At 45.4% G+C, this 18699-nt stretch overlaps 1 protein-coding gene across 1 annotated transcript; it reads left to right on the top strand.

Annotated features, from left to right (window-relative positions):
- The first annotated feature begins 1344 nt into the window (after positions 1 to 1344).
- LOC144107827 (protein lifeguard 3-like) lies at positions 1345 to 16402 on the top strand. Its single transcript, XM_077641035.1, has 11 exons — positions 1345 to 1435; positions 3826 to 3945; positions 4049 to 4127; positions 5995 to 6048; positions 7100 to 7190; positions 8824 to 8861; positions 9747 to 9792; positions 10412 to 10453; positions 13717 to 13806; positions 14614 to 14661; positions 16002 to 16402. Exons 2-11 carry the CDS (start codon positions 3864 to 3866, stop codon positions 16161 to 16163), a joined length of 732 nt encoding a protein of 243 aa, XP_077497161.1. The 5' UTR covers positions 1345 to 1435; positions 3826 to 3863; the 3' UTR covers positions 16164 to 16402.
- The last annotated feature ends 2297 nt before the right edge of the window (positions 16403 to 18699 follow it).

Below are 18699 nucleotides of genomic sequence, written 5' to 3'. Positions count from 1 at the left end.
CGGAAAGAGCTGTAGGCAAGCGTAACATAAGGTGGAGCAATTTCCCAGTCCATATATGGTTGGCTGGCCCTTTGAAAAAGTAAAGATCCCAGGGGGTTTGCCCCTGGGCCCATGCTGATGATAAGCTGTGGTCAGTTGGTGACAGCTGTAACGCAAGCTGAGGATATCACTGACAGCTTTTGACAATGGTGGGTCTCCCGGTCACTCAGTACCATCGACCACATAAGGCACGCCGTCTGCGCGAGCGATATTACCGTATGAACCACGAAGGGCTCGAATTGAGGCGTGGAGAATGCGTTACATAGGGCAACGGACACCACTGTACGCGACGTGCAGCGCATCGGCTTGTAATGCTCTAGCAAAACGTAGGAGGAGCTCATTGTGCAATCACGGCCGCAGAACAGGACATATGCCTCACGGTATGCCTCAGCGGTCTAGCTATACACCACAAGGACAGGATCCGGCCGTGTCTTCGGGCTCTATATCCAATACGACTGCAAATTAGATTGCGCGATACAGTTGCCTCAGCACTAAATCCCCATGGTCATGGACCTGATGAGGCGCGTGTGCAACAGACGAAGCGGATTGCGAGAGACCCGCCGCGGTGGCTCAGTGGTTAGAGTGCTCGGCTACTGATCCGGAGTTACCGGGTTCGGACCCGACCGCGGCGGCTGCTTTTTTATGGAGGAAAAACGCTAAGGTTCCCGTGTGCTGTGCGATGTCAGTGCACGTTAAAGATACCCAGGTGGTCGGGATTATTCCGGAGCCCGCCACTACGGCACCTCTTTCTTCCTTTCTGCTTTCACTCCCTCCTTTATCCCTTCTCTTAAGGCGCGGTTCAGGTGTTTAACGATATATGAGATACTGCGCCAATTCCTTTCCCCCAAAACCTATTATTATTATTATTATTATTATTATTATTATTATTATTATTATTATTATTATTATTATTATTATTATTATTATTATTATTATTTGTCACCCCCACAACACCCCTCCGTCATGAAGGTTTTGCACAGGGCTCCTGATACTGTATACCACATGCTCTCGAAGTGTGCAAACACCCCAACCAACCACCCATCCGCCACCCCTCAAGGGCCTCGTGGGACTATTGGTTGTCCCTCTAATTGCCCTGCCATCAGTTTCCGCTCCATGGCTTGCCGTGCGCGGGAGGCTACAGCCAGCGTGGGGATTTTGTACGTAATAAGATGGTCGCCTACGATGACAAACGTTTACTTATTTGCTTATTTTATTGTTACATAGTTCCCTCTCTCTATATTTGATACCGAAAGCGTGTAGTCGAGAAAGAAAAAGAAAGCTGGAACTTTGTCCGACCAGCGCAGAGGAAAAGAAGAGGACGAAGACGCACCGACTGCCTAGTCCCTCGCCTCGAGAAGCGGATTGCAGCGGTGTACGTCAACAGCGTCTTCCGAAGGTAAGCGAAGATCCGGGCTCCCGACCCGTGGCAGTTAACAGATAGGCAGCGTGAACTGCCCGACAGCTCGTCCAGAAATGGCAATGCGTCCAGGAGAGCTCGAGCGTTCATCGCGTTTTGTTGGCCTTCGTCTGTCGCTTACGCGGGCTGTTGAAGGCAATACACTTTTTTTTTCTCAAACCGTACAATAGGCAGACGCGTTTGGAGCTGAATCGTAGAGAAATAAGATTGTGAAGACTGTCCGAGAGGTCTTTCGTTGGTAGGGATGTTTTCGATCTTTCCGGGTGTGCCGTCCCGCCGAAGGCCACTTTTCTGTTAGTGCTTAAGACTCATGTGCTCCCTTTTCGAAACCTTATGCAAACCTTTTCGCCGGTGCCGGATTAATAATTAAGAACAGCGAGGAGAGTAGCGTACCTACTGGGAAGATAAAACTCGCGGACGCTTGAAGTCAATAGTGAAGCCGATAGTGAAGATAGTGAAGCCGATAGTCAAATCGATAGTGAAGCCAGCATCTCTACTTTTAGACGGTGGTACGAGGTCGTACTTACGAATATTAAAATGAGCTCACTTACGTAATTTAACTTCCGGTAGCCAACTGGGGCGATTCTTGGCAGACCTGACGCTAATACGCGTATATCCCATTGACGGGACATGGATACTCTTGTCCCTTAAACTACATGCTCATGGTGTAGTGTGAATTTCAGAAATGGCACGGGCATTATTAAACCACTGTGAAAAGAGCCACAGCTCCAAGAAGGCCTCTGCAGTGGGCGATCAGGGCCCTCATACGATTTCGGCTATCGCCAATTGTCCTGCGTAACTCTGATAAAAGGCTTGCGTATTTCTGTACCTGTTTTGTCCTCGCTTGCACAGCCGCCTGTTTTGAAGTGCAACCTCATCGATCGGAAACCAGATTGTTCGCCGGATCACGCGAAGGAGGAGGATGAATAACAAACTTTTATTTGTCATGTGACAAATAGGGCAGAGGTTAGGGATTAGGTTTAGACAGCGCGTGGGCCCTCTCGATGGCGCTAGGTGGCTTGAAGTCCATGCTTCATTGCTACCTCCAGGGCCCAACCCGCTACCCGGAGTTGTACCTCCGGGTCAGGGCTGGGCAACGCAGTCTCCCACTGAATTTTGTTCGAGATCTGGCAGCTCAAAAGTGGTTGGGCCTCTGGGCACTCGAATAGGATGTGATTGAGGTTTGCTTTAGAATGATTGCAGGGAGTGCAGCGGGAATTGCATTCCGCGGGATACATCAGGGAGTAGATATAATGATTTGGGAATGTACCCGTTTGAAGTTGCCGCCAGGCATCCTGCTCTGCTTTGTTGAGAGATTTGGGCGGGGGTGGAGGGTATTTGAGACGATCGTTTCGATAGTGGAGGGTGATTTTATTGTAGATTACCAGGCGCTTCCTCCTGTACCAGGTGCACTGGTCGCTCTGTGCCCGGTAGACAAATCCTCGGGCACATTCATAGGCTGCCGTGTTCCCTAGGTAGGAGGTAGGTGAAGTATCTTAAAGCGTTGCCTACTGTGCTTTCTGTGATAGGTGCACTTCACTCCTAGGTTGTACGATGGTTCAGGGTGGCTCGGGGGCTGATTTTCTTGAGACCGTACTGTGCGCACACGATGTAACACATATGGTTGTGACCCACGTCCGCCTTTAAAAGCGCGCTCACGTGAAGTGAGTGTCGTTAATTGTAAAGGTGCTGCTTTAACTTCTCAGAATCAGGGTAGGGGGATGTGGAAGTGGGATGTGGGTAGGGGGATGTGGAAAACATTCGGAAGTCGTACAGAACCTTTCGCTACTGCTTTTACGTGCAGTTTAGAGGCTTAAACTGTTAAACTTCTATCATGATTATTTTGCATATGTACTGTTATCCGGTTTGCTTTGCTTAACGGCTTCATAGAGACGAGTGAAGAGCTGTGGCCGGGTAGTACATCGGAAACAAACTTTGGCAGCATGGACCGTGTGTGTTATGCACCGTCTATAGTTGACACGCTACGGGATGGAGATGAAAACAGAAACAGTAGCAGAGATTGATTTCTTTTAATAGGTTTTATTGGATTTATAAACGAGGGAGGCGACCAGTTTCTCTCAAGCAAGGAAAGCTTATGTGAAGAAAGAAAAATTTTAAAGGTTTGCTTAAGGAGTTATGTGACATCTATGAGGTGAAGGGGGCTGGATGACTTGCTACACAGGTGGAATTTTTGGAGAGATTCGTAGCAACCGTAAAGTTACCTTCATTCTCCTAACACTCAATACATCAGACAATTCCACAGGATACACAATGTTGCATTCAATAAAATTTCAACTTCGCTTCAATGCCTATGTGTTTCTCTAGTGCTGAGGCTTACCTTTCATGCTTTTTCTTTTGCTTGTATCCAGATTGTCGCTTGGACCACCCACCCAAATTTAAGTCCGACATGCAGTTCAGGAGACCCTCCGATGCCGAAGTCGGCCTGCCTGCCAGCCCGAACCCGTTCGCCGACAAATACATCCGAATAGGTACGCTCATTGCTAAGCCAGTTTTTGAAGTCACTTGTAACACACTTTTACACATGAAGTCACTTGTAACGATCACAGAAGAGGTGTTCTTCCTTTGTCGCAGGCTTCATCAGGAAGGTCTACGCGATCTTGTGCGTGCAACTTTTGATCACGTTCGGCATCATCGCTGCGTTTGTGTTGGTGTGAGTAAAGCGGCTTCGAGTGTTTGACTTGAAAATTTGTTTAAGCTCGGGCATATAGATTCAGTTTTGTTGTAGTGAATTCAACGATTACAACGTTATAACAAACCGCGCGTTAAGAGCACACTGACAAACATGGTTTTTTTTTGTAGAATTCATAAACATGCAATTTTCACTTCCTAAGTTTGTACAAAATCGAATCCGCTTTCCACTCCACATGAATTATTGAATGAGTGGTCTCTTTGGGAAACTGAATGAGAAATACATAGGTGAGTTTGCATTCCTGATTAATAATAATAATAATAATAATAATAATAATAATAATAATAATAATAATAATAATAATTGGTTTTTGGGGAAAGGAAATTGCGCAGTATCTGTCTCACATATCGTTGGACACCTGAACCGAGCCGTAAAGGAAGGGATAAAGGAGAGAGTGAAAGAAGAAAGGAAGAAAGAGGTGCCGTAGTGGAGGGCTCCGGAATAATTTCAACCACCTGGGGATCTTTAACGTGCACTGGCATCGCACAGCACACGGGCGCCTTAGCGTTTCGCCTCCATCGAAACGCAGCCGCCGCGGTCGAGTCTGAACCCGAGAACTCCGGATCAGTAGCCGAGCGCCCTTGCCGCTGAGCCACTGCGGCAGGGTTTCCTGATTGTGCTAAAATTCATTTATAGAACGGCATACAAACACTGACGTGTTTTCATTGCCCACAAACTTCGCACATCAGTAACGTGGAGCTGAACGATAGTGTATAACGTGCGTTATCCACTGAGCCGACTAGGTTATTGAAGTTCCGAACCGGTGTCGTAGTGAATGCCTGTAGCGCCGCTCGTTCATCGCTTGGCTGGGTGACCGTCACATAACAAAGTGCGCTTTTTCTGTGTAACCGTTCCTTCATGTGTTTTTTTTTCTAACCACTTTACCGGGATATCCTCCAAATCTTGTCGCTCCAAAGAACCCGCAGGTGGTCGAAATTACCCGGAGGCCTCCACTGCGGCGTCTCTCATAGCCTGAGTCGCTTTGAGACTTTAAACCTCATTAACCCATAAACCATCGATGCGGTGCACTAAGCCTCGCCAAGGAAAACCTGAGGTTTCACTTGGGATTCTACGCACTACCTGCTGCTCTCTCAGATCGCCTGAGCAGGTTTGTGGAAGCGTAGTTTAGTTTATCTCGTTTCCGGCGGTCAGGAGGAAGTCTAGTGGTATGTGGTGTCTTGTTCACTGAGCAAGGATGAGTGCCATAGAAATCGGGGGCAAAAAAAGAAAAAAAAACGTTTAGAGGCCGTTCTGGTAGTGTGTTACAAGGTCTATAGTGTCAGCATTGAGGGAGTCAAGGTTGCAGAGGGTCTTTGCAGATAACGAATAGTGAAGATGATTATGGTGGTGTATAATGAGGCGGGGCTCACCAGACCTACTACTGGTCATATTACTGAGCCTCATGACTCCTTTACGTGACTTATCTGTGGTGTTATCTGTGTTCGATGTGAACCATAACCACGATACGTCTGCTCTGTAGCAGGTGACAGTACGAAAATCTACAAAAGCCTCCCGCTCAATCAAGCGTGCAAACGACTGTTGCAGAGTGCGAAAGTTCATTCTTCCTCTTGCGTACAACGTTCTCCATCTGATTGCTCAGTCACGGCTCGGCTCAGCTTTCACCTCGACCATCGAGAACAGAGTCCTTCTCCTCGCGCTCTTTATTAGGCGATTGGGCGGACTTTGAGCCATGTTTTTGCTGGACCTTCGCTTACAAAGTGTGTCCGGGTCACCAGCGCTCAAAATGCCACTAGGAGCGTTTCTAAACTGCCAGCTCTGCCGTAAACATCGCACCTTTTCCCCACATTTTATACCTTTTTCTTCGCAGGCCGGAACTCACAAAGTTTGCAAAGACTCAAGGACTCGTAATGATGGGTGCCGGGTGAGTGGTTAGTTTTTGGGATCTTCGGGAAGCTTCGAGAAAGGTGCCGTTGCCAAAAGGGGGCTTTAACAAAGCGCAGATGTATTAGCGCTGTAGACGCATACCGTCCAGCCCGGTGCCAGCAGGCACAGAACTGGTTAGGTATGCCCAGCTGGGCATGCTCAGTGGTCGGGTTGGGTCGAACGCTTACCACAACACAGTGGTTTGGGGTACGCCTGAGCTGGCTCATCTGCACTATAGCCACAACCCTCTAGTTTGAGTATCAGTTTAGCCTAGTTGTATCGAGCTCCCGAGTAACTCATAATTTTTTGAACTAACGAAAAGAAGCATATGAGTCCTTGATTTCCGAAATCAATTTGCGCGCCATAGCAAGAAGGCTCACTGATATTGCTTCGTTAGACCTTGCTCGAATATAGGCTCAACAAGGAAACGTTTCCCCATCGCGAAAAAGTTACTCTTCAAAAATTCGATATTAAATACATGTTTTTTTGCTACTGACACTCACTAATGTTCGGAGCTATATCTTATTGCTTTCAATTCATTGCTTTCATGACATTACTACGAGAACTTGATGTGCCGCGTAACAGTTACACGATTACACAGTAACATAATATGAACGCAGTTTTAATTTCAATTGCGGGGTGCATTCACACTGTGCAAAATGACGAGAACTGTGGGTCTGAAAACTGAAGTGGTGATCACGGAGGCTCACAAAAGCTTGTTACGGTTCAGCAGCGCACGCCGCCAAGAGCAGGCGACTGTGTGACATGAGCACTCCTCGCCGATCGTCAAAGAAACTCGCGAACCTGTTTCTGTACGCAGAAATATTCATCTGACATACATATGGACAGTTTTCGGGAGGCATGTTTTTGAAAGGCATCTCCCCTCTATATTTCAGAAATATAGTGGAGTTTTCAGAACCTCGAGATACTGTCCTTTAATGAATTTGTTTGGTTGACCAAGCTAGCATTGTATTTACGCATTCAATGACAAAATCTGAATAGAGATAGCGTCACTTCGAGTGGAACTGACACGTCCCTTCTCTTTGCAGCATCGGCTCTTTTGCTCTGCTTCTAGTTCTGACCTGCTGCCCGAACGTCGCCCGCTCTTTCCCGCAGAACTTCTTCCTCCTCTTCGGTTTCGTAAGTGTAGAAAACTTGATTTTTCCAGACGAAACGCTTAACAGGGCACTTAGAGGTGGTTGCGCCTACCTGAGCACCTGGTATGCGCTGAGACTTATTAAACCGTATAGATAATTAATAACCATCGTCGGACGCAGACGTCGCATTTACCTCACTGCAATTATATCAATCAGGTGCTCCTTCCGGTTAGTGTGCTTCGGATTCAACGGCCCAGTTGAGTTGAAGCTGCGTGAATAATTGTAGATAGAAGAAATTATCTGAGACGCACCGCTGTACATTGGCGTGGGGAAGAAGTAACTCTTACAAGTAGAAGTGCCTAAAATGGGGACAGATTCTGTTGCAAACAAAAACAAAACCCTCGTAACCACCACAGGATGGTTAAGAGTGTGTAAAGTGAATGTTTGAGCGTTAGCTGTTGCAAAGAAAGAAACCGGGCGCCGGGCCGGAGGACGCTTGTACCTATGTTTGTCCGGCGGTGGTGTTCGAACCAACCACCTCCTACGCCCGAGGCGAACGCTCAAACCACCAGGCTACCCCTCTTCCCCCAACCTCTCTCTTCCCTAAAAGTGGAGACGGGGATTTCTCTTTATTCGCTTCTCCCCCTACTACTATTTCCTCCTTTTGTCCTCTTCCTCCTGTCCTCTAAACGTGGAGAAGAGGATTTTTCTCTCTGCACTTTGTCGCCCGCCAACCGAGGCAGGTGGCGCTGCGGACGCTGACGGCGGCGCGAAAGTTAGGAACGAGCTGATAAGAGCCATGGAGGAAGTAAAAAAAAAAGAGGAGAGGCGGTTACGTCACATTCTTTGAAGCCGGCTACCCCAGCGCCACCTACCTCCCTACTTGGCCGCCATCAAAGCGCACTTGCGCATGCGCAGCAGGCATTGCAGCAGACGACGCCACTGCGTCCAGCGTTGCTATTGGCTGCGCTGGCAGCCAGATACTCCCAGTTGTCCTTGCGAAAGAGCGCGACTATCGGCACACATTCTGGCATGCAGCTCGGATGGCGAGGGCCTCTCCTGAGTTTTCCTTCCTCCATGATAAGTGCTAACGCTTTAATAACTCTTGCGCTCTTTTTTTGCTAACATTTCAAATGAACACAAATCTATAAATGGTTGCCATGAAATATACATATAGTATGAAGATGTCCTTCAAGTATGCTGTATCATGTCAGTGCATAGCTCACTGTCGGGGTCTGAGCAAAACCATCGCTTCCAACATTTTCAAACGCTTAGGATGTATTTGGATTTTTCGATGCCTATCCACTGTTTATTGTCTGCCATCCTGTTGTCCACGACACATAGGAGAGGGGGTAAGCAATGTCGAGGGAGAATGCGCCAAGGATAAAGACCGGTCTATGGAAAGCCTGCAGGAAGGAGAGAATGAAGCTAATAATAGAAAGAAGAGGATGTGAGCCTGCAGGAAGAGAGAGAAAAAAGTGAAGAGCTCGGGGACGAACTGAGTCACGTGTGTAATGCACCTCTGTGTGCCTTAATGTTCATCCTAATTGGCATGCGTTATAATTCTGCTTTTGTAGGCCATCTATGTGCCCCTGAGATAAGCAAGCTTTGTTAAAAAAAATTGCTTCTTATATACGATCGTTTCCAGCACAACGCATTCTTTCTTTTATTCTTAGACTATCCTGACGGGGATTTCGATGGCCGGGACTTGCGTGTGAGTGCCATCCTTCGTCTCGTCAAAAAACTCGCAAGTTTGTTCTTTTAAGAAGAAAATGAAGACAAATTGAAGTTTGTCAATATCCACTGATTGCAGCGTTCTAATCCCAAAGAGCCCGTTTAAAGAAGCGGTATTTTTGTAGGCCAATGAAACGGAGGTGTCGCTTTCACAGGTACACCTTTCACAAGCAAGCAAACAAGCATACGAACTTGTTTTTATTTAAACATCCTGCAGTCGTATAGGCCAACTAGAGGGCCAGTATTTGAGCGCATCTGAACGCAGAACATTGAGCTGATTACAGTTTAAGCACTACATGGAAATGAATTAAGTTTTATCTTTGGTTTACCATCCAAACAGGAGTCGAAATCACTGTGCGACGGAACCTGGTTAATTAATGATAGCTTAATTGGAACTTCCCGTTTATACGAACTGACGCCGTCAAAATCTCCAGTATTTCATTGCGTAGAAACTTCCTGCCATCCGAACGCATGAGTGTTAGAAATGGTGCCACCCTTACAAAAATGGTCTATAGACAGTCTACAGACTTTTTATACTCTATTGCCTTCCTATAGATATTTCTTTTTGTCTATTCATAGTCTATAGAGAGCGTATAGACAAAAGTCTACTGAAAGTGTATGGCCATAGATCTATAGATTGTCTATATACTGTCTATAGGATTTGTATTGCCTATAGACTGTTCTCTAGGGTTTGTTTATAGAGTCTGTAGACATTATAGACAGAAGTCTATGGACAGCCTATAGACTATCTAAAGAACTTTACTCTAACGGAAGGCAATCGCACCTAAGTTAGCGAATAGATGTACTGGATAAAGTTAAAGTTGCTGCGTAACGAATAATTGTTGTATCACATTCTGCTGTGCAGGTTCTACGGCCGCGAGGAAGTCATGTGGGCCGCAGGCATAACTGCGGTGAGCAGAAGAACCGTGGCTGGTTCTGAGGTCTCAGTCACAAACAGCATTTGTTGTGTGCCATTCTGAACGTTTCTTATATATACAGGGTGATTCGCCTAATACTTTAGGCAATTTTTAAAAGTAGGCTTTTTGAGTTAGCAGAGCGATTTTTTCGACATAGCATTGTGAGCGGTATAGTACATTGTAATAAAGCTAAGACGTGCTAACTAGCGGGCTGGTTAACTAATGTTGAATAGTTAACTTTTTCAACTATTACTGTTAGGCTTCTTAATTATTGAGACGCGTGTAGCCCACCGTAAATAACATCCATATCAGTTTTTACAATTTCGATAACGCGGTTACCATCGGCGCTGTGGCCTAACAAATTTTGTCTATTTCGACAAGTTCCGTGCACTGGAGAGGTTGCTTTGCCTGCAAGCTTGTCGAAAGCGCATGTATTTTGGCGCGATGTGTTTCTCCTCTCACAACGAACCTCCGATATTTTACCGTGCATAATGAGTGCAAGGCCTTGTTTTAAAAGGAAATATCTAAAGTTTAGTGAAGGTGATGCTTCCCATCCCAACGAACAGCGCACCAATGCTGGAATCTAAACAACGTATTTCGCTCTTTTTCGCAGGGAGTGTTTATCTTGCTCACGATTTTTGCAATGCAGACGGCCGTAAGTATCTAATTGCTTGTTCACAAGTAGTACTTGTCTCTGCAAATGCAACAATGTTTGTTATTCCGCCACAAAGGCTAAGCTGCGCTACCCAGGACAGGAACAGCGTAGCCTAAGTACTCGACAGCTCGACGAATTTTTCTTCAATTGAGAAGCTTCTGTTAAAGCTCTGCAGCTTTGCTTTGTGGCCGTTTGGATGTTTCTGGGTAGATGCTAATGATTATCCGATCTCATATCAGGTTACCCTGTGTAATGAAGTGTGATCAACGTCAGTACGTTCGAATATGTGTGGCCTAATATGGTGCAGCCTTCAGTATTTTGTTTCGTGCGAACTTCCTTTCTTTCATAGTTAATTTTTTTACGGTTGACGAAAGTTCCTCGCAAGGCTTATGCAAACACACAACCATCCAAAATGAGTGAGGCTGATGTAGACTTCAGGGCAGTGTGCACTGTTCTCTCAGTTCAACACACGGAGGAAGCCCTGCACATGGACAGTGGTTCCTCTACTACTTCTGCCTTAAGAAAGGTGGTAATATATAACGAAGCTTAGGCCACAGTGGAGAAAAATAATAATCCCTGAGTAATTTTTTTTTCCAATAGCAAAAACTTTTTTTTACTCGATCTCTTCGCTTCCATAGTGCTTTTTCTCGTGCTCTGCAGCCCAGCAAAAGAGCCCGTTATATTTCTGCCCCGCTTCCAGCATGTGTGTATTGAACGATACTGATCTCCCTTCAAATAAAGGGTTATGCCAGACATATGATGTGGCGCCAATGCCCAGTCAGCCCCAGCGGCTTAAAAAGGTATGCCATACACTCAGGCATAACTTTTTTAGGTGCAGGAAAGTCTCGCTTGACTTGACTCTTGAACTCACCCTTGATGTTAAGCGTAAGAAGGCGGACTTTCACATACAGGTGCGGACGTAAATAAACGGAGTACGCAACTATATTCCAGGCGCACTTTGCACCTTCGCTAACAGGACCATGCAAGCATGTACGTCCACAAAAGTGGAAATCTGGGCTAGTTGGTAATTATTAATCGTGCGTCAACAGCGGTAGCAAGGAGGGGGTATAGACGGAAACAGATGAGCGCTAACTATCAAGTTAATTTACTGAAGAGCGCTGACTATCAATTTAATTTATTGAAGAAATGTTGCGCATACAAATACGGTGGGCAACAAACACCAAACAAGCATTTCAACATTTCTAAACGAAGGGCCGGGACAATCGCAGCTATGAGGAGCGGGAGGCAAGATACCCACTTAGTTAGACAATGTCACAGAAGGGTGACTATTGAGATAAATCATTAGGCATCCTTCTGATCCCACTTGCCATAGATGCGACCGTTCCAGCTGCGTTGTAAAGTGTTTGTTTGGCTTTTGTTTCCCACCTCATTTATGTTTCTACAAAATACCCCTGAATGCCCTCACGACTGAGTAGATAAAAATAGCAAACAAGCCGCAAATACAACGCAAAAAAAAAAAATCATATGACGTTAGAATAGAAATGCTAACTGGTTATAATTCATCGTTCAAAGTGTAAAGGCTAAACAAAAAAGAAACAAAAGCCTGAAGAGAGCAGCACATAGTAAGAAAATAAGTGGGGAGGGGTGGGGGGGGGGGGGGTTGTACGAAGCTTTTAAGGGTATGAAGCGATTGCGTTAGTGGCTACCTTCAGCAGTTTTTCTTCCGACACGCTGTTCTTTGTTCGCATTCACTCATTTGTCACAATTGGTACACCACAATGCTCGCTGCAGTGCACTAAACACATACACGCAGTCACATGGCCACAAAGGAAGGTTACCCGGACTTGGGTTCCGCACCGAGAAAACTTCACTGTACGGCGGTTCTCCACCGAGAAAGCGTTACACTCCTCGCGCGCCATCTGTTGGGGCAGCGGGGTTCATCAGATCGCGGAGGCTTTCCGGTGGCCACCGCATGCCGGCGCCACTGTGCCACATCAATAAAAGAGTATATGAAGTGGATTCTTCGACGCAACGCCGCCTTGACGTGGGTTCCTCGACAAAACATCGACACCGCCTTTTTCGCTGAACGGGAGTCTCAAAGTTATATCGCTTTAAAATGAAAACCAACCGGTAAAAATTCATACAAAAAAACAGCATTCAAATGTTGAGACAAGGGTCATCATTAATAGCAAGACGTACAATTCAAACAAAGCACAATGCACAACGTACGTAAGGAAGTTAAGCAGGAGTTTTGTTAGAAATCAGATCGTAATAAGGGAGTCATTACACACTGGCATCCACCAAAGCGCATCCGTATGCGGCTTAGTCGTGTGGCTGCGCTTGGGTGGATGCCAGTGAGTAATTACTCCCTTGTTACAAATCTACTCCACCTTGGGAAATTCCGCTAAACATTTTACCAACATAAGATTGGAAAATTTATCCGGATCATTGGCAGTTGCGATACGCGAAGGCAGAGAGTTCCGGTCAGCCATTGGGCGTGCTGTGTGTTATTGTATTCCGCTTCTTCAACAAATTCAGTTGCTATAGCCCTTGTCCGTGCCTCCGTCTATACGCCTCATCTTTGTTTCCGCTGTTGGCGGACAGTGCACGCACAAGACGAGCCGGATGACCAATCACTGCCAGACACTATGTGCAGTATTTGGCACATTATAGAGAACGCGATAAATAGTTAAAGCGGCTCTTGACTAGAGAACAGTATAGGGTTCACGGAGAAGCAGTTTGGCTGCTGCGGCCGCCGCGGTGGCAGAGTGGTTACGGCGCTCGGCCGCTGGCCCAAAAGACGCGGGTTCGATCCCATCCGCGATGGTTTAATTTCAATGGAGGCAAAATATTAAGAGGCCCGTGTACTGTGCGATGTCAATGCACGTTAAAGAACCCCAGGCGGTAGAAATTTCCGGAGCCTTTCACTACGGCGTCCCTCATAGCCCGAGTCCCTTTGGGACGTTAAACACCCATAAACCAGTTTCGCTCCTTCAGGCTGCTTCTCGCGGGTTCTCTGCAGCCTGTTTTTCTCTCGACGGTGAAACCTATTAACCTATTTTTCTCGAGTCAAGAGCTATTTAAACTATTTATCGTGTTCCCTCTAAGTATGACACGTTCTGTATATGTCATGCCATTCGATTTCAATTAGGCGACGCATAAGTAGTCTTAAAGAGTAATACTGAGCCCCGTTTAATTACTGCGGTCCGCACCTCTACCGCATCCGAGAGAAGTTCCCTATTGGTTGAATAGCGTCATCAGCTTTTATTTTTATCTTTTCTTTCCATCATGTGCATATGCAGATTGACTTTACAGCGTGCACGGGCATCACATTGGTGCTCATGATTATACTGCTCATCTTCGGAATCGTGGTCTCTATTTTTCCCTCGAAGGTACGATTAATGCCGTAATCATCCATGTTGTTGCGCTTGTTCATTCACGTCCTTGTCTTTTCATACCGTTTTACTCATTAGGATCATTTCGATAGTGCATTTAGATGTTTCATTTTACTGTTGCCCCAGTTTTTAGTAGCGGGTGTTTTCTTAGCGGCATTTAATTATTTCTTATCGTTGCGCATACACGCTAATACCAAGAACAATAATTACCATTGATGAATCCAAAAGATGCACTTTAAAGTGCTTTGTTGACATGTGTGTTCTGTTAGTAAGCTATTTAAGGTTAAGGAAGAAAATCGCCTACCTCTTCGTCGAGATTTGTTCACATGCATAGTCAAAGTCCACCCAATAACTTACCAAGAATTTAAGGATCTCGGCTCAATCAGAATCATTAAGCAAAATTCCACTCTATCCTTATTCTAATTACTCCCTTATTACAAATAGAAAGCAACGTTGAAAATGATATTACACATGAAATAACATGATGGATGGCACAAGGAATTTGTAACAATCGAACTGTGAGGAACGGAATTCATAGATTGAGTTTAAGCGATGCCTCAAACCTGTCTACTTATACACACTTGCTGTAAAGGCCATTCCACTCGGCTGTTGAGCAGAGAAAAAAAAAACTTAGCTTTTATAAATAGATTCCTGCTTTGTTTATTGGCAAGGATTACGTTCCATAAACTTTTATTGTGGGTGCACATATGCCTAAAAATTTGACATGTACGTGGCATATTAGTGTATGCATGTTGTCTGCTTATGCACACATGCATAGGTTTACTACACGTATGTATTTTTCAGACGCTGTTCATGGTATACAGTTGCGGCGGAGCAGCGATCTTCTGCCTTGTGAGTTAATTTTTGAATTTCCCGCACTTCGGTTTTATTTTCTCGTCCCTAGCTGTCCATTATACTGAACAGAAGTCTTTTAAGAATTTCTGTTCAGTTTAATTCGCGACTAAGTGGTGTAAGGTTCCGTCATCATCTCCTTTCCCTTTTCTAGTTTGCGGGATGAAAGTGTCATATTTCACTTCTATATTTAGCTATCGGCGGCAGTATACAAACTTTGAGTTGCGATGAACACTTCACTTTATTGCCGCAGGTGGCAGTGGGGTTAAGAGGTCTCCAAGTTATTCTAACTATACAGCGTGCTGGAGTATAAAACATGCAAATTGTTCGTCAAGCTAAGGCGACAATTTTGAAAAATGGGTTCTGAATAGTTTTAGCGTAAAATTAAAGTAATGCGCATGAAATTACAAGGGACGAAGCCACAACAAAAAAGGGTGCACAGAAAGGCGAAAGTTTTCTTCCTATAGAGCCTGGGTAACCTGAAGTTTGAAGTTTGAAACTTGAGGTTTATTCTCAGTTTCCTCATACAGAAACTAAAGCACCCCAAACAAAAGGTGCTTCCTTGCACCTGTCTAGGTTCAGGGCCCCAAACAACCTGTACGCAGGGGAAACAACACCGTACAGAAGAAATTGTTTTCTCCACTAAAAGATACACATTAAAAACGGAAAATACATCAGTAATAAGCACTCAAAGAAACGCTCAAAAATAGGAAGAATGAAAAACAACAGCAACATGCACTCAAGAAACTAAAAAAATTTTGACGTTGACGACACTTGATTAGAACCACTTAGTTCTACATCGCAGTCAGTGCGCGCTTGAATACACCAAGTGATGTGTGCCGTTCATTTACGGTAACAGGATCCTTATTTTTGTTTGAAAGCATGAGTATTTGGGATTGTAGGCTTTGCCCACCGTAATTTGTTCTCAGCTTCGGTAGCCTGTGTTGCTTTTTCCTGAGGTCAAAATTTTGATTTAGGACCCTATATGTCCGTTCAAAATTTTCACGGTTTTTCCTCATTTAGTTGTACATATAAATCGCAAGTTAGTTTTCGTAAAGGTGATCCACCCTCAGTACTCTATAAATGCATCGAAAAGTATGCGTGCCTTCGCATTTGTTCAAACCTTCCAAGGGCACGGATCGATTTTTTCTGTGCAATAAATATGTTTGCCAAATTGATAGCGGTGGTAGTGCCCCATACGAGAAGACGGTAACTGATTGATTCATTGAATGATTGATTGATTAATTGATTTGATTGATTGATTGATTGATTGATTGACCCTTGCATTGGTTGAAACTGCCGAGGCGAGGGCTTGCAAGGCTCTTCTGTGCACTTCGCAGTTCATCGTGGTGGACACGCAGCTCATCGTGGGTGGCTCCAACAGGCAGTGTGCCGTCTCCCCGGAGGACTACATCTTCGGAGCCCTGACGCTATACCTGGACATCATCAATCTGTTCCTCTTCATCCTCCAAATCATGCGCTCTTTAGACAGCGACCAATAGCAGTCGCCGCCGGCGCCTACCGGAAAGCGCACAGCAACCGACTCCGTCGTCGTTCTTACGTGCTGCTGTACAGGCGCCCCTCTGGTGTCAATACAGGCCGGGCTGAAGCGACGGGTTCTCCTCAGCGCCACCTGCATCAGATTAGGCTTTTATGAAACGTTTAGGGCAAATACAAGATTTCGACATCGGGCTGAATGTTTAGAAGTCTTGCCGCATTTCCGTGTCTGCATTTATCCTAAAAGCTATAGCTTTATCAATTGCGATACTGTGGGCTTGTAAGCCCCGCTGTAGTAAAAATACTCTATGCGACTGCGCACCCGTGGAGCTAAAAATTTTTTGAAGGTAACAAAACTTTTGCTCGTTGCAGTGCGTGTCTGACTACACGGCTGAACGGAAAAACTTGCGGCTTGTACAATTCTGGCCAAAGGTGTCTGCCTTGTCCTAATGTCGAACAATGGAATTGGTTGTGCGCAAGACAGTCTTTTTCGGTCATCCCAATAATATTACGTTTTTGTCTTTAAGAACTTGCCCCGCCGCGGTGGCTCAGTGGTTAGGACGCTCGACTACTGATCCGGAGTTCCCGGGTTTGAACACGACCGCGGCGGCTGCGTTTTTATGGGGGAAAAACGCTAAGGCGCCCGTGTGCTGTGCGATGTCAGTGCTCGTTAAAGATCCCCAGGTGGTCGAAATTATTCCGGAGCCCTCCACTACGGCACCTCTTTCATCCTTTCTTCTTTCACTCACTCCTTTATCCCTTCCCTTACGGCGCGGTTCGGGTGTCCAACGATATATGAGACAGATACTGCGCCATTTCCTTTCCCCCAAAAACCAATTATTATTATTATTTAAGAACTTAACGCTGTAATGCCAAGACGTTGGAAAGATCGGTTGAAAGCTATAAACATCCTGCATTCCATTACATATGCCTCTTCATTGCACACATGTAAAACCGTGCAAGACTCCGAGCGCAATTAAATTTTCTTAATCCGGATGGCTTCTTAATCTGTAAGCACAATAAAGCTTCAAATCAGGATACAGTAAATCTAGAGTAAAAACAAATTCAGCTCCGCCACTCGCCGATACAGAATTACGACCAAGAGAGAAAGGGAATTTTAATGAAAGAAAGGCGGAGAGGTCGGCCGGTGGTAACAGGGCCCTGGCCTGCTACTCCACACAGGGGAAAGGGAAGAGGAGGAAAAGGAAAGTGTGAATGAAGGCTGATGATGGCATAATACAATGAGTTTCACGGGTGAGGTCTATGCACACGCGCACACACACACACACACAACACTGGCTGGCGCTCGCATCGCGGTTACTGGACACACATAAAACTCAAAACTGGTGTCTGCAACACAACACCGACACATGTCATTAACCATGCAGGTTGTGCACAGGCGGTCACAAACGAGTATCCAGGCCTGTTGGTTAGTCCTTCAGAAGGCCTCCTCTATTCCGGGTAGCGCACAATTCCACCTTGTATTAATATGTTTGCAAAAGAAGTTTCTAAAATTATGTCACAAATAGGTGTAGTGCTGCGAAAAGAAATTGAATTTATTTGCAATTCTTAATGTTCTATCAGCCGATACACTGGGTTTCACAGGCTTAACAAATATGCTGAACTTGGCGACAAACTTACATGTGACGTTCGCTTACGATTCGCGTTGGGGGTACCGTAAAGCCGTAAAGTGCATCAAAATGTTGCCTCTCCGATGTAATAGAAGTGCTCTGTTATTGTCATGGTCTATATAACCATTTTGTTAGATCTTGCTACCCAAGCTACCCAAGGAGGGTGATTCAGAGCTAGAATTGCTTTTTTTTGTGCACTTTGTATAGCCCAATACAAATACGCATCTCAAGAAGGATCGCTCCAGTATTTTCTTCCCGGCTTTTCGAACTGGAAGTTACTTAAGCGGTTCTATTTTTGCGTACTCTCCATGTCATGAGCACTTTACCATAGATCTGTAAATCCTCGCGGATATCCCGGGCAGTGTGTGCCTAGTGTAGCCTGACGCCAAAGCAGGTACAAACCCTGTGTTTACTTGGGAGCCGTAGCTGCCGAAAGGAAAATAATCGTTAATTGCGCCGCGCCACATTGCTTTGCTGCTTCGACACTCTAGTGTAAGTAAAAATATCGGCTGGCATACCGAAGATAACGATTAGTGATTAAATAAGCGCTAACTTATTTCATTGTGGTGGGTTTTGGTTTTGTGTTGTTCTAGTCTAATGTAGCTCGTGGAGTAAAGTTGTGGTAATGCGCTGATTATACCGAGCTTGCTCTTTGTATTAGTTTACATGATGTGAAATTTTGCGATAAACACCAGAATGAAGAATTCCATTCACTGATTGAGAGTCAGCAGAAAATTCCTTTCCTGTCTAGTGTGCTCGGTCTTTCTGCTGATTTCTTGCGTGTGAATTGTTGCAATAAATGCCGGAATAACGAATTCCTTTCAGTGGCCGGAGAGTTATTGTGCTGAAAGCGACACCCTTGTTTATTTGGGAATTGTTGCAGTTATTATCCGAACGTAATACAGTGCAA

This window comes from Amblyomma americanum, chromosome 10, assembly GCF_052857255.1.
Source record: "Amblyomma americanum isolate KBUSLIRL-KWMA chromosome 10, ASM5285725v1, whole genome shotgun sequence".
Classification (NCBI taxonomy): Eukaryota; Metazoa; Arthropoda; class Arachnida; order Ixodida; family Ixodidae; genus Amblyomma; species Amblyomma americanum.
The sequence above is the reverse complement of the archived record's forward strand: the minus strand, read 5'-3'. Positions and strand labels throughout refer to the sequence as shown.

Bases quoted from the DNA above. Each gene is read 5' to 3' on its own strand.
- LOC144107827 (XM_077641035.1), top strand. From the start codon at position 3,864: ATGCAGTTCAGGAGACCCTCCGATGCCGAAGTCGGCCTGCCTGCCAGC. The intron at 3,946-4,048 runs GTACGCTCATTG...CCTTTGTCGCAG, and splicing joins CGACAAATACATCCGAATAG to GCTTCATCAGGAAGGTCTAC. The intron at 8,862-9,746 runs GTGAGTGCCATC...TCTGCTGTGCAG, and splicing joins TCGATGGCCGGGACTTGCGT to GTTCTACGGCCGCGAGGAAG.